Source organism: Sinohyriopsis cumingii, chromosome 17, assembly GCF_028554795.1.
Source record: "Sinohyriopsis cumingii isolate HCF-2022 chromosome 17, ASM2855479v2, whole genome shotgun sequence".
Lineage (NCBI taxonomy): Eukaryota > Metazoa > Mollusca > Bivalvia > Unionida > Unionidae > Sinohyriopsis > Sinohyriopsis cumingii.
The window spans coordinates 96,569,362-96,597,109 of NC_142977.1; the positions used below are offsets into that span (position 1 = coordinate 96,569,362).

Here is a 27,748-nt window from a genome sequence, read left to right on the forward strand (position 1 = left end):
ACATGAAAGAGATAAGGACTACAGGTGCCATCCATATTCTCTGGGATGTGATTTTCTTTCACAATCAAAAGTGAAGGGAAAAGAATCAATTAATGTCGTAACATTACCGACATTTTGCGGCCGGTCATGCTAAATAAGAGATTAAGTTAGGGGTTCGTATATATATATATATATATATATATATATATATATATATATATATATATATATATATATATATATATATATATATATATATATATAATACTATCATACAGGTAAGAAGATTTTTAATTCGTACTGTACGGAGATTCGAACCCAGGTCCACGGATAAACGGCACCCATCGCCTTGCCTGCACACACGTGGTCCATATGCCTTCACGACTAAGCACACTAATCCAAACACTGATGCTACTCAGTCGGTGTTATATGCACCCGTGTGTAGCAGACACACTCGCATTACGACATAGTAATTAATTCTCATCTATCTACATAGTCATTCCGGATTCCTATGACAGACAGCAAGGTACATTTAATTTAATTAAAGAGAATTATAAATACACACCAGACAGAATGGAATGTGCTTTCTCTGGATTCTATAGTAGCATCATTTTTTGGTGATGTGTGCTTAGTCGTGAAGGCGATGAGGCAAGGCGTGAGTACCGTTTACCCGCGGACCTGGGTTCGAATATCCGTAAAGTACCAATTAAAAGATTCTCTAAGCTGTATGATAGTATTATTTGTATTAAATATTAATTCTGACTACTATTATCACGCATTCTTCTATAGAATCAAGGGATAGCACTCTCCATTCTGTATGGTATATATTTATAATTCTCTCTCTCTCTCTCTCTCTCTCTCTCTCTCTATATATATATATATATATATATATATATATATATATATATATATATATATATATATAGAGAGAGAGAGAGAGAGAGAGAGAGACAGACAGACAGACAGACAGAGAAACATACAGAGAGACAGACAGAGAGACAGACAGACAGACAGACAGGGATGTGAATGTGTGTGTGTGATGTTCATATGCAAAAGATACCCCAAAAAACTTCTCTTGCCCCTCCCCCGACAAATAAAACAAGAAAATACAAACCATATCTAAGTTCCATTCCTATGCATATATCACCGTGAGGTCTGTTGGAAAAGTAAAAGGACAGATCCAGATGGAATCAACTAGTTTCAGCTGTATATCACAGTGGTGCTCAAAGGATTGATTGTCTTGAATTTGACGTGAGAAACTTACCTGATCGTATCTAACTTAGGACTGCAATGCTCCAGAGCCAAGTTTCCCGAAGCAGTACAGCAAGTTGTTTCATCAGTGTATCACCGGATGGGTGGGTGAGTCAAAGGTTCCAGTGTCTAGAATTTGACGTGAGAAACAAACCTGATCGTTTCTAATTTAGGATCTCAGTCTTTCGGAGCAAGATTTTAAGAAATATAAAAGCATGGAGTGCTAAGTAACTTCCAAAGATCCCATCTCTTTACCTTGCTTCAGCACAAACATTGTCAACATACATAAATGCGGTAAAAACAATATTCATATACGTACCTGCAGTAAACAAAATACTGTCCCTATAGCTAGATTCCGGTCCTCCCATTCATCACAGTCGAGGATTACATGTTATCTCAAGACTATACTTAGCACGCATGTTCCCCAACGATATACTGATTGCATAACAATTTTTCGAACATACCTTAACAAAAATTGGGAACTGTCTCCACATATCATAGTTTGGAAACCTTTCTTTGCCCGTAGCTTTCCGCACAAATGTCTGGAACAGGATTCCTCCCACGATGTAAATGAACACCAAGACGACAAACCTGCGAGGAACCAGAAAGGAATGAAGATGAAGAAACGAAACTTTAATATGGTTGACCGTTCTGAGACAGCCATAAGTGTATCTTGTTCAAAAGTACAATTTAAAAATCCCCTAACCTGTATGATAGTATCATTTGTATTTATATAATAATTCTGCCGAGTATTATAAATCATTATTTTGTATACTCCAGGGATAGCACCAGGGACGTCATTTAGGGGGTGGGGTGGGGCAGGAAGGCACTTGCCCACCCCCACCCCCCGAATTTGCATGTGCTGCAAAATGTAATATTGCTGTTGCCTGTATACAAAAATTAACTAGCCCGTCAATTTTTGCCTCCTCCCCCCCCCCCCCATCAAGTTTTGCCTCTCTCCCCTGAAAAAAAGTTTAAATGACGTCCCTGGATAGCACTTTCCGTTTAGTTTGATGTACACTTGTAATTCTTTATATAGTTAATTCTATATACCTTGATTTCTGTCGTAGAGTTCCAATTAAAAATTCTCAATATGTATATGATTACTATTATATACATTTCAAATACAATTTTGACATTGTAAAACAACGGGCAATATTATTACTGGAATTTAAAAAAAAAAAAAAACTCACCACGTGTTGTACATGGAAACAATTCTAGTCTGCGAAAATATGAAAATTTCTACTTAAACTGAAGACAGAGAATTGACCTGATATATTGGCAAGTAGAGTTACCAATGTAACATCTGACAAGTAAGGAACTGACCTGCAATATCGAAAGCTGAGTTTCCAGTAGAGAGGTAAGGAATTGACCTGTTGTATTGTAAAGTAAGATCGTCTGTGTGTGTATTTATAACGAACATTAACAATTTTAGTCATATAGTGCGATGTCTACAGTGTGGCATATAGTGATGTCTAGCATTAGCTCATCATGATGCACACATGTAGCATCACATTCCACCCGGTCACGTTATTCTGAGACTAACCTCTTTATGGTGAGAGTCAAGCAAGGGAGCTGATAGCACCATTGTTATAAGTCTTTAGGATTCGAACCAGCTACCGCCTGCATCCGAGACGGATGCTCTAACAACTTGGGCCATCCGAACAGTATATTAGACAGTATAGTTACCAATGTGGCAACTGACAGTTATGGAAGTTGCCTGTTGTATTGGGAAATAGGATTTCCAATTTAGCAATTGACAGGTAAGGCATTGACCTGCTATCTTGGAAAGTAGAGTTACCAACGGAGCGAATTGACATGTAAGGAAGTTGCCTGCTTTTAGAAAGGTAGAGATACCAGTTTAGCTATTGAGAATTAAGGAATTGGCCTGCCATATATGAAAACTGAGTTATCAATGTGGCAATCAATAAGTAAGTGAATGACCTGCTGTACTGGAAAGTAGAGTTGCCATTGTAATAATGACAGGTACGTGAGTGTCTTGCTGTATTGGAAAGTAGAATTACCACTGTATCATTTGACAGATAAGTGAATGTCTTGCTGCATTGGAAATCATAGTTACCAGTGTAGCAATTGTAAACTTTTGGAATTATAGACTAAAGAGATTCAGCTATAGTAAAGAAAGAAAGAAATTCAATACAAAATTAAAACTGCCTCCGTTGTTATTTCTAGTCTGTCTAATATATATATATATATATATATATATATATATATATATATATATATATATATATATATATATATATATATATATATATATATATATATATATATATAGAGAGAGAGAGAGAGAGAGAGAGAGAGAGAGAGAGAGAGAGAGAGAGAGAGAGAGAGAGATATTCCAACTGAACTAATGGTAACAGGACAGACAGTAAAGAGACCGAATACGAAGTATACATAATAATTTACTCACACGATACACAGGACAGTTCCAGCAGAAATACTAGAGCCTCTTTGTATGCAGGCATATTTACTTCTTAATTCGAAATCCTACAATTTAAAATAAGGCATATCAATCAAGTGACATATATTTCTTTACATGGACTCGCTAGGGACACGTGTCCTGTTCGATTAGGGACCTGAGTTCTTTCTAAACTCGCTGATCACAACCGTACTAAGAGGACATAACTATTGGCCGTAGTCAGAACCGAATGTGATCGGAGTTCAGGACCGCTTAACAGCGATCTATTGAGAGGTTCAGGTTGAAATTGTTGGCATTTTTGAGAAAGGCAATTTTGAAATACGCAGTATTACTGAAAGATGGTCTTTACATCGGCGCATAACCATCCATTATATTCCAAGGTGAAATGTGACTGTCCAGCCGATATTAGAATCTACTTTCTACCTTTTCGCTAAAGCTAATTACATTGTGCTCTTAATACAAGCTTTTTCTATTTCAATATCACGAATTTGATAATTTGTTACATTTGCATTGACCAATATAGCAACACGTGAACGTGTAACACTTATACGGTGGCTGTTTGACAGTGACACGTTTAAAACAACGTATACATGCCCTTGTTACAGGACAAGTTTTACAGCAACAGGCAATACACTACCGTCTTTTTCCACTGGAAGTGTAAAATATCAGTAGCATTCTTCAGGAGATATTATTAGTCAAAGCTAAGTCAGATTTATATTTCATCATTTATTCTAGACCTTAATTGATATACTCAAGTAAATAATAATGCACTAATGGTAGAAGTCGAGCCAGGTAAGTCAATACATCTAAGAACGATTCTCGGTTGAAAGCCCATAGTATTAAAACTTTGAAGTATGTCACATTAAATAACAATATATCGGAACCATATAATTGTCTTAGCTTGGGTCATACACATAGACTTCCTCATTTTGTAAACTATATATATATATTCCTCATTTTGTAAACTATATATATATATATATATATATATATATATATATATATATATATATATATATATATATATATATATATATATATATTAATTCTGATTTTGGAGGTTTGTGAGCTTGAAATTGAGTTTTGTGCTTACAATAATTTCGAGAATGCAGGGTAAGGTCATCTGAAGATATGGTTACCAAGTCTTGTGAAGTCATGATGGTCATGCCTTGTGAAGGGATGGTTGCAAATCCTTGTGAAGTTACGGTGGTCAAGCCTTGAGACGTTAGTGTCGTAGTGACATCGTAATCCTTATGCTGCATCACTACGTTTATTTTCTGGCTGCACTGTTTGCTAACATTTGTGCGAGAAGATATATTGACATAACTATGCCAATTGAGTTCTTACAATATTTCCTTCATTTTTCTAGATCTTTATTAAATTAAATGCATTATTTACGAATTCAGATACGCCAAGACCGTTTTATTAAACTTAGGCACTAACGTGTACACTATATACAAATTAGATGTTGCATTTTCGACAAATTAATGCATTTGAAACATTGAATTACATGTTTATTCAAGCGAAGTGGCCGAATCACGCCTGTTGGCAAAGCCTAAGGGACATAAGTTTAAAGTAAAATAATATTTTCTGTTTCGACTTCAGCGTTGCTTTCTATCAAATGCAAGTAAAATATTCTTCACTGGTTATCACATCTACAGGACACATCAGAGAAGAATTATGAATGATTCTCCTATGTACTCCACTAGGATTTAGTAACTGCTATCCAATTAATGTAGAAATGTCGAACAGTTCGAAATAAAAGCACGTGATATCGATATACTGCAAATAACAGTGAGCAAAGCTGTCCGTTCTTCTATAAATGTTATCTTTAACTTTGTCAAGTGAGGTATTGCTGAAACAATTCATCGGGCGAAAAGTTGATTTTTACGGAGTACTAAAATTAGATAATTAGATATTATCACAAGTATATATGTTTCAATAAAAAATGAATAATGTTCTCGTTTTCTGCGGCCCTGAATTTTTCTTGTCCAAGACTGGATCTTACACATGTTGGGCCAAACACCCGAATCGAAGAGGATTTCTAATCAATGGTGATAATTTTTAATGCAATGGTATTAAGAGCTATTTACAATAATTTGCTGCTAATGGCTAAATATTTAGAGTCATCTAAACCCAACAATTTAAATGTATAAAAAAGGAGGTACCATGCAAATTAATACAACGCTGGTGCTGGTATGAGGCAAACTAGTCAAGTTTTAGACAACTGTTTATATAGTATCTTATATAGCATCATTCGTCATTAAACAAGTAAGGTATTATTCAAGACCACGTTTAGAATAGGAAGGCAGAAAACCGGATTGATTTACTATTATTTTTCGTGTTTAAATTGGATATCCGTATCTATTTTCGTATTGTATTTACATCCTGTAACTTATAACTGCTTAAAATATTTGCCAAAAGTTGATGGTCTTTTAGTGTCATAACTGTCGATTGAACTATGCAAGGAATAATACAGCATGTCTGAACAATCGCCTGGCTCAGACTGGATAATGTCCCGTATGCTATTTGGCTCCTAGGGAGTTGCATAGTTTAAAGAAGAACAAATCCTTGGAATGACTAACCATTCTATTTCAAATTGCGGACAGAGTCTGACTAGTAGAAGTAATCCCAGTGATGAAGAGAGGTAAAAGATTAAATACTGTAGTTCATTTAATACAAAGACGTAATACAAGTTAGAAGAAGCGCTTTGTTTAAGGGACTAATATGGGGAAGATGATCTTTAACATCGATGTCAGGTCAGGGGCATTCAGTTATTCTGAATCATTTGCAGCACGAACAATATGGAAAATTTACACTACACGTTTACAAAAGAAAGGGAAACAACTCAGGATTTAATCGCGATATTACTATGTAATATAATAAGATAATGACATACAAACTATATTTAGCACTTACTGGGTAGTATTAGTATTGATAATATCACAACTGCTACTATTACCACCGCTACTAATCAAATTAAAAAATATTAACAAAGGATGAAAGAACTGAAAACGACTAATGAAATTATAAAATAGTAGATTAAGTAGATAAAGAATGTTTCCACAAATTGAGCTGTCCTTGGAATGTCAGATCAAAGATTTCATGCATTTGCCTGGGTATGTATAGATGTATGTACCTATTTTCCTTTCCATCAACACAAACTTGTGAATACAATAAAATCAGTAATGATATATTTGATTTTGACTTCAGTGCTTCCAATTTTCTTACCATAGCGTATTGGGATGCCAAAAGATAGGAAAACTGTGCAAAATCATTCTAAATACATATTAACCTAACGCTTACATTTTATGATTTCTGCGTGCAAATATTTTAATTAAAATTTCGTAATTAACCTCTTATTTTCAATGTTTAGTCTTTGAATATGCATCCGAGAATTGTCAGAAATATGTATAGTTGCTAAATAAAAGTCATTGAAATAAAGGTATTACAAGTTGTTGTTCGTTCATACAAAAAACATGATCAAGGCGGATTGAGATTTAAAGAAAGAATTGGGGTTTTTTTCGCCACCGGACAACAAATTTACAAATTCGTATTTTTGAACACATGATTATTTAAAATCGTAGCAAAATATCAAATTCTTAAATCCGAGATTTACATAAATTGCCTGCTCCCCTCTCTCCCCCAATGCAGTTAGTGTTCCTTCTTGACTCTCATCACAGATCAGTGTGAAGATTGATGTGCTGAAAAAAAGAGTTTGGTTTGGTGATTTTACAGCAAGGCGACATGAGTGTGTCATTTTTACTGCCGAGGCAACTGAAGTACTGATAAAAAAGCAATGTTTACAGCATAAATTACAAAAGACCCACACAATACAAAAGTGCAGACTTTGCTCACACAAGATAGAGAGAAATCTCTCTGGTTTTTTAACCTTACTTTTCTTTTCTCAGACGGTCGTCTCGGTCAGTCATGGTGTCCACGACCTAAGAACTACATTTAAAAAGAAGAAACTCTTGCTGTTTGCTGTTGTACCTGAAAGAGTTGTTATCAAATCAAACAACAGCAATAACAAAAGATATATAACAAAATATTAAAAAACACCCATATAGCAACTTAAGGTTTCTCCAACCTTTAGAACGTTTATGTTACGTGTTTAGGCTCAAATACACAGTAACACAAGAAAAAGTGAATACAACGAGCTTTGAAAAATCTAACAAATAATTTATTTCCCTGGAAAAATACTGTAAAAATGAAAAAATAAGAACTTAAGGTTTTAAGCATCAAATCCAAAAATTAATCCAAGAACAAATCACGAATACAACTTTAGAAGTACTGTTATTGAAATGGTCTAATGATTTCAAGTTCGAGTGCCGACGAAGACTCCAAGATGGAAGGCGATGACGTATGCTGTATCCTGTTCAATGTTGTTGTCTACAGTTCCTTGTAGAAACACAATAAATAATCCTCAGGTTTCGGAAATCCAAATAAAATTTTCAAGAAAGGTCTTTGTTCAAAAATTATGTATGAGCGCTTAAAAATATTTCCAGAGAAACGAATTAACCCTTTTGAATCCAAATAATGTGAATAAACACTAAACTGTAATTCAACAATGACACAACAAAAGAAACACCTTTACGTCTCAGTGTTTAGAAGCCCAACTGAGATTATTCCTCTAAAACGATTACTTAAAACTCAAATTTTACCCAAAACAGATACCCAGATAAGAGTCACGTGATCATCTTTACACATGCAAAAAAAAATCACATAGCCCCTGTATGTCCTTGATAACAAGCAATCATTGTACTCCGAGAATAAAAGCTGTTTACTTCACTAAAACTATTTACAAGTCTAGGGTCAGGTATCCAACACAGCCTCGATCTCAAACCTATGATTCTGACAATAAAAATAAACTAAAGATAACTTGTTCACGTGGTTGTTACTAATTTTGAATTAAGGTAGGGAAGCAGGTCAGCCTTATGTTTACAAAAATGAACAGTCACGGTCAAAGCATTTTCTGGACAAAATATGAGTTCCTCGTAAACTGAACTACATTATTTTGACATATAATGAAATTAAAAAATAGAAAGATTTTATAACTTACAAACAATTAAATCAGCTTTATGTTTACAAAAATGAACAGTCACGGTCAAGCTATTTTCTGGAAAAAATATGAGTTACTATAATACTAGATTATTTTGACATAAAATGAAATTTTAAAAAAGAAAGATTGTAAAACTTATAAACAATTAAAACAGAAATAAATTAAATCCAATATACATAAAAGAACACAGGACACAAAACAATTTTGAGGGAGACAGATATACACACGCACAAGAAGTCGAACTATTTGGCATTATGCAAGAAACTATATTTTTTTTGCACACAGCATGGTCGGTTGTGTAATATATCTAGGCCTAACTTAGTAAAGTTTCAGGTAATCGTCATTTAGTGTAGCTAAAAGTATGTAATTAGTTTTTAATACTTCGTGTGAAATGAATTAGGTAATATTAGCTACATTTAATGGCGATGACCTGAACGTTTCAAAACTATGGATTGGGTAAAATTCGCAATGCTGTGTGAAACAAACTATGATAGAAAACTTTTTCATGCGGACAGGCGATACACATCACTGACTAAAAAAAAGTAATTCTCAAGAACTACCGCTAATACGGCAACAGCCAGAAATGTGCTCTGTCAGACCTGCGTTCTTCAAACTTTGTCAAACACCTCCAAACATCTGTTCGAGTTCAATCAAACATTGTAAGCATATGAAAATGCATTCACTTACAAATCGGAGTCGTTCATTCATCAGCCCACGAGCTATTCCACAAGATTACCATTTAGCATATCACTGAACTAGTAACAGCAACACTTGCCAAATTTCCACGAAAGAACAAATATTTATTTCCAAGATTTAGAACTGTAATGTAGTCTGTACCCAATATTATGATGTATCATACTGCCGCCAACCATAGAACTTATTCCAAATTAGAACTGATGAAAGCTAAGTTATCTGTATAAAATATATTTACTTATTGCTTTTTTTCATATGACATCAATCGATTAAATGTGCTACTACAATAGTAATATCAAATGGTTTTACGTTTCCTTTTTACTCATGCGTAGAACTTGTTTACTTAGGGTCGACAGGTACTCCATTACCATAATTAACATATTCGTATAAGTGTGCAGTATTTTGAACAACAATAGCACGTGGCTAGAGGCACTCGTGGCAAAATATTTCCAATAAAATTTTAACTTTTTTCATGGTTTTTTCTTCCGTTTCTAAGAGCACCATATTTAGCTGGATTCTACTTAGATAATTATTCAGATTTTCAAAAATGAGTACAAAAGAAGGATGACCTATATACAGAGTAAGAAGCAATAATAGTACTTGATGAATACTGTGCTTGAATCTGCTAACTAAATTGCAAAAGTGCATTTTTTATTCATTGTAAACAGTTTATGTATGGGTTAAAAATCAATATTATCATTATTAATAGAATAAATAAATATGTTTTTCGGGTCCTACGTGAATTATACATACTCCAGGTTTTTGTTCTATTAACGTCAGGATCATTAAAAAAGGAGGTTTTCCATCATGTAGTGTTAATTGTGACCTGAGGTCAAATAACGAACTATATACATTGTAACTGATAGGATTATGTCATTCGTGCTTTAACATCTAGCACCTACAAGTTGTATATTATATGTTGTGACTAGTAGTTTTGGGCTGGAATCGTTTTTGTTCAAATTACTGAATTAAAGTTATTTTCTCTTGAAATACAAAAATGCTCCGATAAAATTAGTGGATAAAACATTCAATAGAATTTATACGGAATTCAAATCTGGAATTATATTACTTTGATTCAACAAAAGACTGTTGGCACATCAGCAAACTAGGAGCTATAACAAAAAAAGTCATCGTGTTTAGTTTTTGGGTTTATTCTGGACTTCAACTCAGTTTTATTCAGGATTTTAAATTATTAAGAATTGCGTCTGTGATTCTTGGATTATTTTGGGACTTAATTCGCAATACCATAAGTTCTTTTTTCTCATTTTTCACTTTGTATTCTTGGCAAAAATATTATTTGTTAAATTTTACAAAGCTTGTTTTCTTCGGTTCTTTTCTGTTACTTATAAATATACTTATAAAATTATGTTACTTATAAATAAAAACAGCATAGACTCGTAACAATTTTAATAATGAAACATGGGACATCAATTTTAATACCATAAATTAAATTGTAAAATATATATATATATATATATATATATATATATATATATATATATATATATATATATATATATATATATATATATATATATATATATATATATATATATTAGAGAAATTTTACTGATTAATCTTTCCATGTTTCTATATAAATTTTTTATATACTGAAGATGTACATTATATTGGAAAAGACACTTGAAGTGCAAAAGGTAAGTGATGGGATTTAAGGGCACTTTTAACTACAATAGTTTGCTTGGCAAGCGCCTTTCCAAGGGACACCTTGAGACAGTCCCACACAGGCTGGTCTGGGCGAGTGGATGTGATATGATTTGGTGGGTTTTAACGCCATTGTTTTAGCAACTAATAGGATATACATGGAGAGATTACCCGGTAAGATCCAACGAAATGTCCTTCGAGTATACTCGGATGTTTTTGATATTCCACTTTACTTTCTAAGATGTCCTCATGTAACTTGTGACATCAATGATAGTTATTATACGTGCGTAAAATACATGACAAACCAATGTATCATATTTTTATTTTGTAATAGATACAGTTGTTGGCAAAATATTTACCATAATTATTCTTCATTCCTGTATTTTCTGATGTAAAAATTGTATCCTTACATGTTCACTTGTGAAACTACAACATTTCTCATAATACCAAGAGGGGACACACGCTAGCAAGTGGTCTAACTAACTCGCCTTTACAGATCATTCACACATCTCGCCTCTGTCCGTGTAAATTCGAGTCTCGGCTAGACCATCGTAGGTATGTGAGAAAGCTTGCCAGTAGCGTCCCGTCGGTCGGTGGTTCTTCCCAGAATCTTAACGGAGTCTTCATCCGCCAAATTTTGTGGCTGCTATGTATAGCCTATTATGTGTTTAAATATGGCGTGAAATCCCACAAACGCAAACATCATAATTGTATCTGACTCTTGATTTTATATGCATGGCAGCGAAAACCGAAAGGGGGTAAAGCTAAAAAGGATAAAAAGATTCTTGTAGCAAAACGAATTTAACTTTAGGCCGCCATGCTGAAATTAATAGGGGCAAGATCTTATGTTAAAATTTGGTTCATAGATTTCAGATAATGAGTCTGTCTGAATGGAAATGTAAAAATGTGACAAAGGTGTCTGTCTGGCGGGAAATTTAACATGCAGGTATATAGCCTCCAACTGAAAAGAGTATTACATCTTAAGTTTAAGATGGTGGCTTTTTCTGCCACATAACACGAGATTTAATGTTAAAGCTACACCTACTATTTAACATGCCTTTTGTAATGACCAACATTCACTCACTTACTGACAACATAGGTTTGTAAAAGAAGGCTATATAAAGTGTAACATGATGGAAATGTAACAGGTTAGGTCGTCCTGGTCTATAAGGAAAATTTAAGATTCTCACTTCAAATTGCAATGTATTGTACAGACAGCATGTTCGCCAAAAATATCCAATGTGAAGCTTGCCAGATTGGATTTTTTTATCAGTTAGGAAGAAGATCGATTTATCAGCCGTACTGTCGACCAGGTATGGGTTTGCAAAATGATAATCCAATGTCAAGACAAATTGTCATTCATCACTTTCTGAAAACAAGTGTTATTTGCTACATTCTCGTGTCCAAAATTTGGTTCTTAAATCAATCACGAGATTGTCAGCCTAAATGACTTGAAACTGTCCTACCTCTGACTGTGACCTTGATTTACTCATTGTGTGTTGTTGAAACCATGTTACAAATCTGCATGCCCTAGCATGGACTGATATATGTTAACTTTTCCTAAAAGGAGTGTTGGTGTGACTGTTTCGCACGTCGTTTGGGCTGACCAACAATTACGTATCTACTAACCACACAAGGTAGGTTTGAAAAAAGCGGACAACAACAAGAATTAAATCCATTATAAACAAAATGAAACCCTTATTCCCCGATAACTAACCTACCCATCTCTTATATAAAATAAACTACCACTCATACCTCTATGATAATTCCAATAACTCTTACCAGAGAAAGAATTTAATATGGAGACGCATTCTGGTTGCGGATTGATGCTTGTGTTTGAAAAGAGCAGCAAACCTTTATTCAAGACGCTCTTTGAGGTCTTCTCTTGAAGTATGTTACGAATTTACATCCATGTAACCGCGTCGCTCTCCAAACTCTACTATGATATCGTTGGCAGTTTTCTCTGTTTTTTTTGGGGCATTGTATGTATTTATCATAATTATCACATTTCCGTCACAGGTCACAGCAATGTTTTCCCCTGGAAGTTCTGGTCAAGTCAATAGTGAGATTAATATACGATTCCTGAATGACACGTGCAAATATACTCCGAAACTTATCCACGAGTGGTTGGCCGCATACGGTGTCCAATGAATGTTTGCAAGACTATGTGTCAATACCACGAAATATCATAAACTTGTACTTGAACCGGAACACTTTAGGCTTTATCATAATATGACTTTGCATACGTTTTGTCATAAGCTTGACCGAGTTTACATTGTTGTTCTTCCAATACAATCCCTAAGTCGATTGATATATCAGGACGCTTCAGATCCGTATATAAAATCAAAAAACATCTTTTGAGCTTCTTTGAAGATTACTTATGATGCATTGAAGAGAAATAGTATTTAATCGTTTACGTACACGCTACAAACACTCCATATTTCGGGTAAAATAACTCACACATTAGATACGCTCATAAATCCATTCAAAATACTTTACGCATCAAACAATCTTTGAAACATTTCGCCATGATAAACATGCCGGAGTAATTTTTCATACAAAATCTACACAATATTATTAAATTTATCTACAATGAGTATAAAATATAACAACACAAAGAAAACAATATCAACAGAATTATATATATATAATGGTTGAACGGCTTTAGTATAGGTATGAGAGCTTCAGCCGATGATCAGTTTTCGTCCGTCATTTCAAAAGTAGAAACGATGCTACGGACTGTTACATGTGGGTCAGACAGAACTGCACCGATCGCCCACCGTAATTTCACGAGGCGTTCCAACATATCCAGAATCGAATTCCACTTTGTGGAACAATCTATGATAACTTCCGAAACTGAAGCGGTGGCATTATTTTGTAGCGCTTTCTGCTTTACACTCAAACACTCAGCTGCAACTGTACTGCGTTTAAAATGTGCAACTATTCTTCTGGCAGCACTAATAATTCTGGCTATGGCTTACACGTTTGCCAATTGCAACGTATGAGCGTGGCAACGTTGGTCTGACCAGTCATCCAGCAAGTCCATGGTTCAACTAGTATTTGATCCATTGTCATTGACTGTTGCAGCTATTTTGTTCACCGGAATGTTCCACTCATTGGCACAATCACTCAGACGAACACTGCTATTTTTCCCAGTTTGTCGTTCTGGAGTCTCCCTTATCTGCAAAATAGCTGATTCCAGTTCCCACACAGGATTTATCCAGTGAGCAGTCATGCACATATAGGCAACAATGTCCACAAATCCGTTGTAATGCTACATAATAAGCCTTAACAATAACCCCCCAAAAAATCCAATTTCGCAATCTTCATCTTACTGACGTTTTTGGCAAACTAACTGTCGGTAATAAATAGCAATATTTAGAGAGAATCTTATATTTCCGCAAAAGACCATACAGACCTAACCTCTTACATTTCCACTCAGACAGACCCATCCTATTACTCTTTTATATAGCATTTTGTACATCTTACACTGTGTGTTAGTAAATGTTGGCCACTCCAAAAGGCTTGGTAAATAGAAAATGTAGCTTTAATATTAAACCATCATGTTATTCATTTCAGTTTGAGGCAGACAGACTGCATGTTGCATCTCCCGCCAGACAGACCTACATATCACAGGTTACATTTCCATCCATCCAGACTCAACATATGAAACCTATGAACTAATTTTTTAATATTACATCTTATAAATTTCAGCATAGCGGCAAAATGATAAATTATACTTGTCAACAGAAACGTTTTACCCGTTTGAACATCGGATGCTCCCATGTTCCCTTATCATCAAGTTCTACTTATGTGGAGGTAGACGTTATTTTTGCGGCAAGGAAAATGAGAAATTTTAGAGCTAAAATAAATAGATGAAAATTAAATTGCTTTTCAGGCATGGAACACTTTAGTGCTTCACTGTTGAATTGGACTTGCTTTGTGATCAGATAGGGTGAGATAGTTTAGAAAAAGTCAAAGCTGTAATTAACTTCGCTGGATTATATCATCACAGACCAGTTGCTACCTTAAGTTGATGACAGTTTGATGGTAAGTTTATGTACGATTATATATGATATGAATTTACGAAAAAAGGGTCGGAGGTGGGCGCAGAAGAGTGCGTTTAATCTTCGAAGCTTTGGTTCAGTATCACGTCTGGTATATAATTGAAAGAGACTTATCATTTCCTGCGTTCATACATGATACATTTCTCCGTGCGGTAAAACAAATCATGTATTTTAGCTCCTGGTTTCGTCACTCTTTAACCAATCACATTTTTGTCCCAAACTAAATATATCCTTTATCAATCTAGGAAATTAAACACACATCAACGGACACGACAGGATGGATAAACATACGTGCAAAATGCAAAAATTACCGGAGCGTATTTTCCTTTAAGGCGTCAGCGCTGTATTGAAGAACCAAACCTGTACTGGTATCATAGAAGTTGGCACTGTCCTGTGTACCCAGGTTATAGTAAAATGCACGTGGGACTGCGAATCTAGCTTGAACCACCTGGACATAATGGAAACAAATGTCGTCATTTAATAAGATTTTGTGGCAATTATATATATATATATATATATATATATATATATATATATATATATATATATATATATATATATATATATAGATCACCTTTGCATTATATGCCATCTTACCGCATCAGTCCCTAACCCTCCACCTTTATCTGCTACTAAGAGAAACCTCAGTATGATAAATAGAACCAAACTAAATGCACGACATCCAAGCTAACCTAACAACTTGCTTACCTCCTACCGCAGAACAACTCGATAACTGTCTGCGTTCATTACTTGACAAACATGCCAAAGCTACCAAGTGCAGAGTATCAATTCAAAAGTGTTCTCCATGGTATAGCAGTGTTAGGGACCAGCTTCGCACTGCTAAAAGAGACCGCCGTAAAGCTGAGAGGCTTTGGCTTTCCACCAAACTCACTATTCATAAGCAAATCTATGAAGCCGCTAAGAAGAATGTCACAAATATAGTCCATGCAGCGAAATCAGCCCACTACACTACTAAGATCATGGAAAGTTCCAGCTGCAAAGAGCTCTTCGAGATTGCTAGCAAGCTAATGTCAAGGAACAAATCAACACCACTTACAACTGCCTTCTCCCCAGTCGACAAGTTTGTAAATTTCTTCCGTGACGAAGTACAAACCATTAGAGATAAGCTTGACACCACAATTTCAATTGACTCGTCGTCACCATACAGTTGGAATACAGAATTTGAGCGGCAACCATTAGTAGCATTTGAACCTGTCTCTATGGATTTCGTACGTACAATCGTGATGAAGAGTGCACCAAAGCTATGTGAACTTGATCCAATTCCAACATCACTGCTGCTTGAGTGCTTAGATCCAGTATTGTCTTCACTAACTGATGTTATTAATACCTCTCTCTCATCTGGGGAATTCCCATCATTTTTCAAAACTGCCATTGTAAAGCCTCTGCTGAAGAAACCAACACTAGACCATAACGATGTAAAGAACTACCGCCCAGTTTCTAATCTCCCATTCATTTCAAAAATCTTAGAAAAGGTTGTTCTATCCCAGCTTGTATCTCATCTAAATTCAAATAGTCTTTTTAGCAATGTACAATCTGCATATCGCCCTTGCCACAGTACTGAAACAACTCTTCTAAAAGTAGTTAATGACTTCTCTCTGCTTTGGATAGCGGAAAGATTACAGTATTCACCCTCCTTGATTTGTCTGCAGCATTTGACACAATAGACCATGATATATTACTTCACCGTCTCCAGCATATATTTGGCATTCATGATACAGCCTTACTGTAGTTCAAGTCCTACTTGGTCAACAGGACACAAATTGTATCTGCAAATGGAATACACTCCAGCCCAGCTGATCTATGTTGTGGTGTTCCACATGGGTCTGTTCTTGGACCTGTTCTCTTCATTCTGTACAGTCAGTCGCTCTCAAGTGTCATAGATCATCATCCAGTGTCTCACCAATTGTACGCCGATGACACCCAAATATACAAATCTAGCCACCCAACTGAAGTTGATGCTACCATCCAAGGTGTAGAGAGGTCCATTTCTGATGTGAAATCATGGATGACTTTTAACAAGCTGCAGATGATAAAACTGCGGCCATTCTGATCACAACACAAAGACTTTCTCATTCACATTCTTTACCTCAAACAATAAATATCAGCAATGCCAACATTAAATTCACACAATCAGTACGAAACCTAGGTGTTACTCTGGACAGTACTCTCACGTTGCACCAACATGTCATGAACATATGCAAGGCTGCATATCTTGAGCTGAGACGCATCAGCTCAATTCGCAAATATCTTTCAGTTGATGCCACTAAAACACTTGTGTGTTCATTAGTACTTTCAAGACTGGACTATTTTAGCTCAATTCTGTCAGGTTCATCTCAATATCTACTCCAGAAACTTCGAAAAGTTCAAAACACAGCTGCTTGGATCATACTTAGAGTACCACGATCAGAGCACACCTCCCCGCTACTCTGTACCCTACACTGGCTATCCATTCGATCCAGAATCAAACACGAAATTTGTTCTCTGTGCTCCATTTCACTGTCGGACTCTAGTCCAACCAACGTACCTATCTGACCTCATCCATGTGTACACACCAGCAAGATACTTACGCTCCTCTTCTGACAATCGTATACTCATTATTCCAAGTATGAAAACAAAGTCATATGGACAGCGTTCTTTTGCATACCAGGGCCCAGCAATGTGAAATGAATTGCCCACCGAACTTAGACGCAAAGACACAGTGATCACATTCAAGAGGGCTCTCAAAACTCACGTATTTCGACTGCAAGAACAAACTTAAACATCTAATAATGTTTCCTACCTGAAATATTCTCAGCATGTTTTTTATTTCGTGTTGTTTGTTTTTGTAATAATATTATTATGTTTCTTATCTTATAGGTGTTGTCTAATGTTGTAAAGCTCTTAGAGCTTCTAAAGATTAGGCGCTATACAAAGTCCTCATTATTATTATTATTATTATTATTATATATATATATATATATATATATATATATATATATATATATATATATATATATATATATATATATATATATATGCATATATATATATATATATATATATATATATATATATATATATATATATATATATATATATATATATATATATATATTTAGAGAGAGAGAGAGAGAGAGAGAGAGCAATTATAGGGGGAAATAACGATGCTAACTTACGCTTGGAAGTGGAGAATGTCCACAACACATATTCTTATGTTACGCGTTTAGGATTGAATTAACAGTAACACAAGAAAGAGTGAAAACAACAAGCTTTGAACAATATAACAAATAGTTTATTTCCCTGGACAAATAATGTAAAACAAATTAAAAAATATGAACATACGGTTTTAAGAATCAAATCCAAATATAATCCAAGAATAATCTACGAATAAAATGTTTGAAGCCATAATAACAAAATGTTCTAATGATTTCAAGTTCGAGTCCCGACGAAGAATCCAAGATTGAAGGCGATTACGTATGCTTTATCCTGTATTGCGCTGTGGTCTACAGTTCCTTGTAGAAACACAGGCAGTAACACTTCAGTGATGGAAATCCGAATAAAATTTTTAAGAAATGTCTTCCATCGGTTGGCAATTTGTGCTGAGAAGAAGATACATTCCTAAACTATCTTAGACTCGTATGAAATTAAATGCGAATTCCATTGATGGGTACCTTGATATGTTCTCAACTGGGTTATCAGCTACTTTTCTGTACTGAACATCATAGTCCTAAGGTTTTAGTAGAACCTTTCAATCTTTAAATTCTTGATGGCTGTTTTTACCTTGAGGTTGTTGAAAGTTGCTTCAGGAAGGGGCTGGTGGATAGTGAGTGAAAAGTCTCAATATATGACTGTTGAGATATAACAGAAGCGGTCACAGGCTCAAACAACCCCTAGAACGTTTTTCCTCTATCTGTGAATAACATTGTTCAGTATTAGTTTGCTTTTATGTGCATAACCTCTATTATTTTGCCACAAGGCTGGTATTTGTAATTAGCTTTCTTGGTTTGTTTGCACGAGAGTATGCCATGACAGACTCGCTTGTCAAGCTTTCCTTTAGTTTGTTCAATGCATTCTGCGAATAGCTTCGCAATGATATTTTGTATCCTTTTCATTGAGTTTTCTCATTGGCTCAATGATGGTTTAGAAGTCATTTACGAGCTTGTATACGATGTTTGTCATTCAAAGAAAACTCAACAAATCTGCTACTTTTTTTCGGTGCCTGTGCGCTTTAGATTGCCTTCACCATGTTAGCCCCAATTAAACTTCTTTCCTCTGAGAATATGAGTCCAAAGAATTCTAGATTATCTTTAATGAATTCACATTTTGTTTTGTCAAGCGCTATATTGAGTTATGCAAGCATTGGTGATGCACGCAGGCGTTTGTCGTGTTGTTCTTTAATCGTGCCATAAACATTTATGTTACCACTCATTGTTTTAGTACCAACCAGTCCTTCTAAAGTCTCATAAATTGCGGCTTGGAATACTTTTCCTGCTGCTAAAATACAAAATGTAAGTTCATTGTATATTCCAACGTATGTTGTGAAAGTTACTAACTATCTTGTCGCTGCATAGAAGTCTTGTTGATTCGTCGTTCGTTGGGTATATACTCATTACTCGCCGATGATGGAATAGTCATGTTTTCTCTGTTCGGAGCGCTAGATATGTAATGTTGTAGCGCACTTTTTTATGTAGACCAAATTTCGTGTTTAAGTCGTAAGAGTCTTCTTATTTTTAATATCAGCATGAATGAAAATATAATCTCGTTAAAATATGAAGCAACTTAGTATTTCCAAAGCAAAATTGTGTATAGCCGCCAAACTTCATTTTGTAGCGGACATAGTCAGGAGGGAAATGAAGAGTTCCCTTCCTCTGCCAATACAAAGTTTCCTGTTATCGATATTAATACGGATGGAAATGAAAATATGTTCATTCGTATTAGGTAAAAATAAATTATACGTATAGTATATATATTGCATATCTGATATACCACACTTTATCAACCTTCTTCATTGAAAGGAAACTCGGCCAACCTCGTTCCCTTTTTATTAAAGCTTAATGCGTCTAATGAATCGTAGATCGGCCACAAATAACATATTCTTAAACATTTCAATAGTTTATACCTTACCTTCTACCCACCCCCGCCATCACCCGTCAAAATGAATTTTTCAAAGAAAACTATATAATTTAAAAACGATAAATTTATTTACGTCATAGGTATCTTGACTTAGCTACAATATTCAACCTATATTTCTCCATACCATCACACCAACAGCCGTCCCTTCATTAAAAGGCGTGCATGGGTTCCAAGAAAACTTATCCCGTCCTTTTTGGTCATCAATATCTAAGAATCTGAAATAAAGCAAAGAGATTAAACGCAGTTTTACTTTATCGGTAAATAAAAGTTATGTATTTTATTCCAGCGCAGAGTCACGGTTTTTCCCCAATTAAAATATGTCTTATAAAAACAAGTGAAAATATCAAACTAAAAATGCAAAACATTACTAGTCAAAAATAAATTTAAATAATAAAGGTTATAGCTTATTAAAATAGAGATTATAGTTTATTCTATTCTTACCAATCAAACCGAGGCAAACGGTTTCGAGTTCATGTATCCCACTATTTTATTCCCTCTAACCTGTACCAAGAAAACTAGAATGTCTCCACCAATTAAAATATATTATAAATCCAAGCGAAAATTAAACTAAATGCATTCAACATAACAACATTATAATGTAGAACGAGAAAATGAACATTCAAAACTGACTGTAGAATCAACGCAAACATTTACGTATTCTATAATTATACCCTAAAACTTTAACCGAAGCCAAGAGCAACAATTCATCCATTTATTGAGACAGTTCTAAAAAACACAAATACCTCTTTCACAACAAAATTTAAACAAAAAGTAATTTAAACAAATGACCTCCGAACCTCAACACCATCAAAGCGACCACAATATTTTAAGATATAGGCATCTGGTTAGGTGTTATAAGCTTCCATTCATTCGGTTTGCATGACCCGTCGACTGAAAACAAACCCAGTATTTTCATAGTTCAACCCTCCAGATCAAATCCTAATCACACAAACCAAAAAAAAATTGTTTAATTTCCAAGTCTCTGGTTAAAAGATATAGTCAGTGCGTTTAACTCATTCACTAAATAAACAGTATTTTAAAACTATAACACTAAAATAATAGACAACAACAAGTCATCAGTTCAGTGTTTGACGAGATCAACACGAAACACAATAAAGTATATAGTCTCAAAGGTAATAAGGTATCATAGGTAATAAAGAAATATGCCTCCTGGATTTAAAAACAAAAATGCGATTTATCCAGCTTTGTTGGTATATTAATTGAAAAAGTTGCATATTTATTGTTTTTGTGTAGAGCAATGCGTTGTTATCACTCCTTTCCGCTTCTTGCATGCTATTTGTTTAGCATTTTTCTGTTTCCATGATTTATGTGCTTTGGTTTCTTTATGTTGCTATTTTAAAAGATATGCAATTAAATGTTATTTCAGTTGCACTCAATGCAGCAGAGGTATTCCGAAACTGAATGATCAAACCATACCGTTTAATGTAATATAATCTTTTTTTTAACTCTCTAAGTATTTCATTAATATTATAAAGTGGATGTAATTTTGTAATTAGAGATGTTACTCCATATATTAATAAATCTGACAATGGTTTTAACATTATTGCTTTTCTCTCATTTACAGTTCTTTTATACTTCTTTATTCTTGTTTACTACGCTTATTTCGTTTTTTTTTTTCGATCGCCTTGTTTCGCACCGGTTCTCTCACTTAAATTTTTCTTCAACCGTACTGAGTTATTTTTCAAATTGTTTTTATATCCATTTAAATAGTATAAAATGACATGATTTGGTTAATGGTAATTAGACGATTTTTTACCTTTTTAAAACGATGATAATGTGGAACAAACTACGGATGCAATAATTAGTGATAATTTTATCAATCAATGGGTTTTTGCAGTCAACTTCAAATAGATTTAATCAATACAAAAATTTGGTATACATAGTTTATAGACAGATAAAGATCAATATAAAGTATTGAAACCTCAGGTAAAGTATATATAAAAAGACCAAATTATTTTATTTAGTCTAGAATAGATATCCCTTTCTACTTAAATCCGTTGCTGTCTTGCATATATAAAGCACCCTATTCTTTTCTCATTTATTAATATTGTAATTTTAATTTCCGGCGTAGTTTATTTACTGCCATGATCTACTGTTTTATCTTCTGTGTAGTAATTATATATCATAATATTTGTTTACAGTGATATATCTCCATTCATGCTTAGAAGGAATAGTAAAGTATTTATTACATTTTATACTATGTATTTTTAAATAGGATGTTGGATCAAAAGCTTGTTCATCAGAATATGGTAATGACGATTCAGACAATAGTTTTGTATGTGAAAGTAAATGCGAAACCTATATTTGATAGTGCTTAACTTTAAAATCACATATACAATAAATATAGAAAGCTAACTTGAAGCTTTCGTCCTCATACAAATGGCATCATCAGCAGACTGGTCTATTCTGTACTGACTGTTAACGTGTCCCGAGGGAATTGTGATCAAGGTTAACAGATCCTTCCAGATACAACAAGCCGCGCGTCTGGGGCAGTCTGTTAACCGATTAATGTGACACGCTGTCTGTACATGGGAACTAATGAGCTGTTCAAAACACAAGAGTAATAACGTTAAGTAATGACTAAAATGAAACCAGTACAAGTTTTGAAAAAGCATTTTACATTTTGGTAAAAGGTAACTTTTATATTTTCACGAGTCTATGCTCTTAAAATAAGTAACAGAAAAGAGTGAACAGGAACAAGCTTTGTAAAATTCAACAAATAATTTACTTCCCTAGAATACGAAGTGGAAATGGAAAAAAAAGAACTTACGGCATTGCGTGTGTGTGATATGGATTTTAATGTAGCTTTAAAACATTTTCAGTCATATTGCTACCAGATCTGCATTTTGACAGTTTATATTGATGTCTGGCACTGGGGGGGGGGGGGCACTGAGACATTATGCCTCAGACACGTAGCATGATGTCCCACCCAGCTACATTATCCTGACAACAGGCCATCCAGTCCTAATACTAACCTCTTAATGCTGATTATCATTTTTTGGTACGACTCGGCCGGGTTCAAACACGCGACCTACTGCATTCAAGGAGTACGCTCTAACCACTAGGCCACCGGAGCGAACTTACGGTATTGCAAATCAAATAACAAATTAATTTCTAGAATTATAGATACAAATCCTAATAATAAATGTTCTGAATAAACTTTAGCGAAAATGCAAATTACCTCCTCCAACGACGAAAGTGGTGATGGGCCTGTGATAACTCGTAAAGTGTTGATAAGTATGTGATGGCTGGTAAGGTGTTGATATGCCAACATTTTTTTGTTGGGTCACAATAATACAATCCAAGATGAAATCCTTATGTAAACTTTCAGCCTACATTGAAGCCTATATTTCCAAGAGTCTTATCAGCGTGATTTTGTATTTCCAGAGACGAAATAATTTAAATCATTCCAAGTCAAATACTGTACACAAGAATAACTTGATTCTGCTCTGATGTTAAGACACGACCAATCTCTCTTTGGATAAATGTAGTTGTCAAATTTGCATTTTTGAGTCTGTAATAGAATTCCCGACTTATCTCTGAGTGATTTTTCGAGCTGTCATTGTAGTGGATGACATCATCGATGTAAGCATTACAATTATCTACATCAGATGTAATCAAGTCCATCAAACGTTGAAAAGTACAAGGCGAACCTTTCATCTCAAGCGGCTTCGCTTTATATTGATATAATCCATCTGGAGTAACAAATGCCGACATTTACTTTTGCTCTTTCCGTCAGTGAAATTTTCCAGAATCCTTTCAGAAGGTCAAATTTGGTGACATACTTTGCATTTCCAATTTTATCAATGCAGTCATCGATCCTTGGCCTGTTGTAGTCACACTGTTCGCCTTATTATAGTCAGTGCACATGCCGAAAGTATTATCTGTGTTCGGAACAAGTACACATGGTGAAATCCAGTCACCGTTACTCGGTTATATGAAACTATTCTCCAGCAAATACTGAATTTCGTTTTCCAAACATTTATATTTGAGAGGGTTCATCCTGTACGGATGCTGTTTCACAAGTGTGGAATCGAGAATTTCAACATCATGGTAGATTGTATGTGTTCGTGAAGGAATTAATCTGGAAACATGTGCTCATATTCAAATAACGGCTGTTAGTTCATTGTTTTCTTGTTGCTGCAGATGTGGACGTTTCTGGTTCAGATTACAAGTAATTTCTGAATTCCGAAAACTGGTTGATTCAATGTTATTACAGTCCGATTGCATTCCATCGCTTAACTCCTCACTGTATGGGACAGTAGCAACAAAACTGATTGCGTGATTAACATGGCTATCTCTATCAGCATACCCCTTTAACATACTGATACCTAACTTATTATTAACTTGCTGAAAAATTCCGGACATAAAATTTTACCCTTGATCAGATTGTACAGATTTAGGAAGGCCAAATTGAGTATATATAAAACAAAAAAACTTTGTCAAAGGAAATTCCAAAAACAAGGTGAATTTAAATTTGAAAAACAGTTTCCTGAAATGTTTTCGACAAATTCGTATCCCAGACGAGCGCACAATTTTCTGTTACGAGTCTATGCTCTTAACATAAGTAAAAGAAAAAGGTGAAGAGCAACAAACATTATAAAATTCAACCAATAATTTATTTCTCAATTGAATACTATGTAAAAATAAAAACAAAAGACTTATGATATTGGGAATTAAATACCCAGAAAAAATCTTAGAATTACAGACACAAGTCCTAATAACAAAAGTTCTGAATAAACATTACTGGAAATCCAAATTAAGTCCAACGCTGAAAGGGTTCATGTGCCTTGATGGCTTGTAAAGTGTTGATGTACCTGTAAGGTGCTGATGTTCCAAATCTCTTTTGTTGGATCACAATAATACAATCCTAGAGGAAATCCTTATTGGAAATTGCAGTATAAATTCAAGTCTCTATTTCAAAGAATCTTATAAGAGAACTTTTGTATTATCAGAGACAAAATAATTTAAATAATTCCAACTTAAATATTGTATACAAGAATAAAATGATTCTGCTCGGACGTAAAAACACGAATGAATATTTTATACCGCGATAAGATTATATAGTCCCCCACATGACCTGAGGGCACAATTATCAATTTCTAAAAAAATATATTACCTAATGGAAATTAACCTTCTAAAAACTTCTTAATGATTACAAAATAGAAGGTTAGATATAATTAGAAAGTTTGTTACTAATATATAACCTGGACAATGTCAGGTACGCCAGGGGAATCCCAGTAACCTAGACCCAGACCCAAATAAACATGTTTACTTATATTAATAATTATAATAATATTAAACCCATACACATAAAGAATATGTTTGCTATGTATCAGTTGTTTACAGAATATTAAAAAATTCGATAACTCAGATCAATTAGAAGAAAAAACTTGATTTTCGACAAGGTTAAGACCAACATGCAGAATGTTACATTTCAATAGCACATAATGAAATAGAACAATTTAAAAATAAATAAATAACAAACAATGGAAACGAAGAATATACATAACAAGATATAAAACGCAACTCAGTCCCTTCTTATAGTATCACTACCACAACGATATGTTTTGTAATAAATATTAAAGGTACTCGTGTCGTCGATAGTAATTGTTGCTTTCTATTAAGGAAAGCATATGGAAAAATAAAAACTAAATGATTTTTTTTTTGTATTGTTTGAGTTTTAATTTGCGACGCAATCTCACATTTATTGCATATTTTCTTACAAAATAAAACGATCCCTTGGAGACAAATGCTCTTTAAATTCGGCCTTGACCGTTAACGTCTCGTATGGCTGTCGTATTCAATTACTGTTGAGCTTGTCGTTTTCATTTGGATGTATTGTTTTAATATTACCGCTTAAAGGTCAACATATTAAGCTAGAAAGGTACGTTCTGAAAGTTAATATTCACAATGTAATCCATTAGTAAGATTAATCTGTTATGCATGTTTAATTTATATAGTGTGCAAAATTTTTGTACATGATTGTAAGTTTTAAGCAGACTGTTTACATAGACAACCTTTGTCCGTGGTTATAAGTTCTAAAAAATGGTCAGTCTTGCTTACAATTAGACTAGGTTTTTCCTTTGGAAATATTCACATTATATCAGGTTATTGATCAAGTTATTACTTGTATAAATAGGGTTTGTTAAACAAATAATTCACTCCTGTTTTATATCAGACTCACGGAATCCATTGCTCAGGGGTTACAGTTGTAATATAATTTGATGTTGTTGTTGTTGTTGTTGTGGGGTTTAACGCCATTTTGCAGCACATGATAGGCTATACATGGCGGCCAGTATTAATGGTGGAGGAAGAACCCGGGAAAACACCAGAAAGAACCACCGACCCACGAGAAGCTACTGGCAAGCTTTCTCACATACCCACATTGGCTCAATCCGAGACTCGAACCCACGCAGACAGAGGTGAGATGGCATTGATTCGTAACTGAGAGCGCTTTAGACCACTCGGCCACTCGGGGCCCCAAATATAATTTGAAAGGAATAAAACATCTAAAACATTCATTGGAATTTCTAAAGTGCTCATTGACTTTGAATTAATTTATTACTTTGAATTTTGTTGTGAACAATTCAAAGACGTTCTTGACTGCATCATTTTGGTGTATCATTATATTTGAATACTGATGGAATTCATTCGGAACATTCTATATATTTGGACTTGTGATATACCATTATTTGGAATATAATTCTAAACAAATTTAAGTGTATTTTGAAGTTTCAATTTGTATTGTAGATAAATAAATTGCTTGTTGATTTTACATAAATGTTGGTTTCACTTCCTTCCTGTTACATACTATAAAGGGGCCCGTACCATATGCACCACTATCATCACTACTCAATACTCATAAATTATGTATTCTGAGGTAATGTTGACAGCTCTGTATGAGTAGTAAATATAATTTTAAAGATATTGAGAGAGAGAGAGAGAGAGAGATTACATGTGACGGACGTAAAATTTACAATTTATATCCTAAATAAAAGGTACAATTTTTGTTTCTAACAAAAGAAGTACATGTAGAATACACGTATGTTTGTTACAAAGGAATGTTTTTCACCATCTGCATAAGATGAAAGTTCTACTCACTGCGGTGTGCCGTCCGTTTTAGAAATTGGATGTAGGTCTAATTTCCCGCCATCTTCTGTTTGACACGAACAAGGTCCCGTCTTGCTGCATTTTCCTACTACTGGTCGGAATAGGCAAAAAATAAGAAGAAATAGCAGACTATGTGAGACGATATACATTATTCTACTGTCATGCATTTTCATAAAACACTGACTCAGTATTAATGATTACTTTCATCAATGTAACGTGTTAACGAGTATGTAGCAATACACCCAGGATATACATGTATGATTACATACAACGGGCAAAGGCCGTGTTTATCAAACATTGGACTAAAGATAATACTATATGTGCAGT

At 34.4% G+C, this 27,748-nt stretch overlaps 1 protein-coding gene across 3 annotated transcripts in view; it reads right to left on the reverse strand.

Moving 5' to 3' along the window:
• The window catches only part of LOC149779486 (cation-dependent mannose-6-phosphate receptor-like), a 40,104-nt gene extending 12,356 nt beyond the window's left edge, over window positions 1-27,748 (reverse strand). The window contains exons 1-7 of one of the 3 annotated variants that reach the window (XM_089938633.1): window positions 27,413-27,742; window positions 22,665-22,851; window positions 20,412-20,502; window positions 15,466-15,602; window positions 7,290-7,374; window positions 3,662-3,738; window positions 1,695-1,821 (exon numbers count right to left, since the gene is read on the reverse strand). In XM_089938633.1, coding sequence (XP_089794759.1) covers window positions 1,695-1,821; window positions 3,662-3,738; window positions 7,290-7,374; window positions 15,466-15,602; window positions 20,412-20,414 — 429 coding nt within the window. In that variant the 5' untranslated portion in view covers window positions 20,415-20,502; window positions 22,665-22,851; window positions 27,413-27,742. Of the gene's footprint in view, window positions 1-1,694; window positions 1,822-3,661; window positions 3,739-7,289; window positions 7,375-15,465; window positions 15,603-20,411; window positions 20,503-22,664; window positions 22,852-27,412 lie in introns of all 3 variants that reach the window. The other 2 variants (XM_089938631.1, XM_089938630.1) reach the window with 2 other exon arrangements.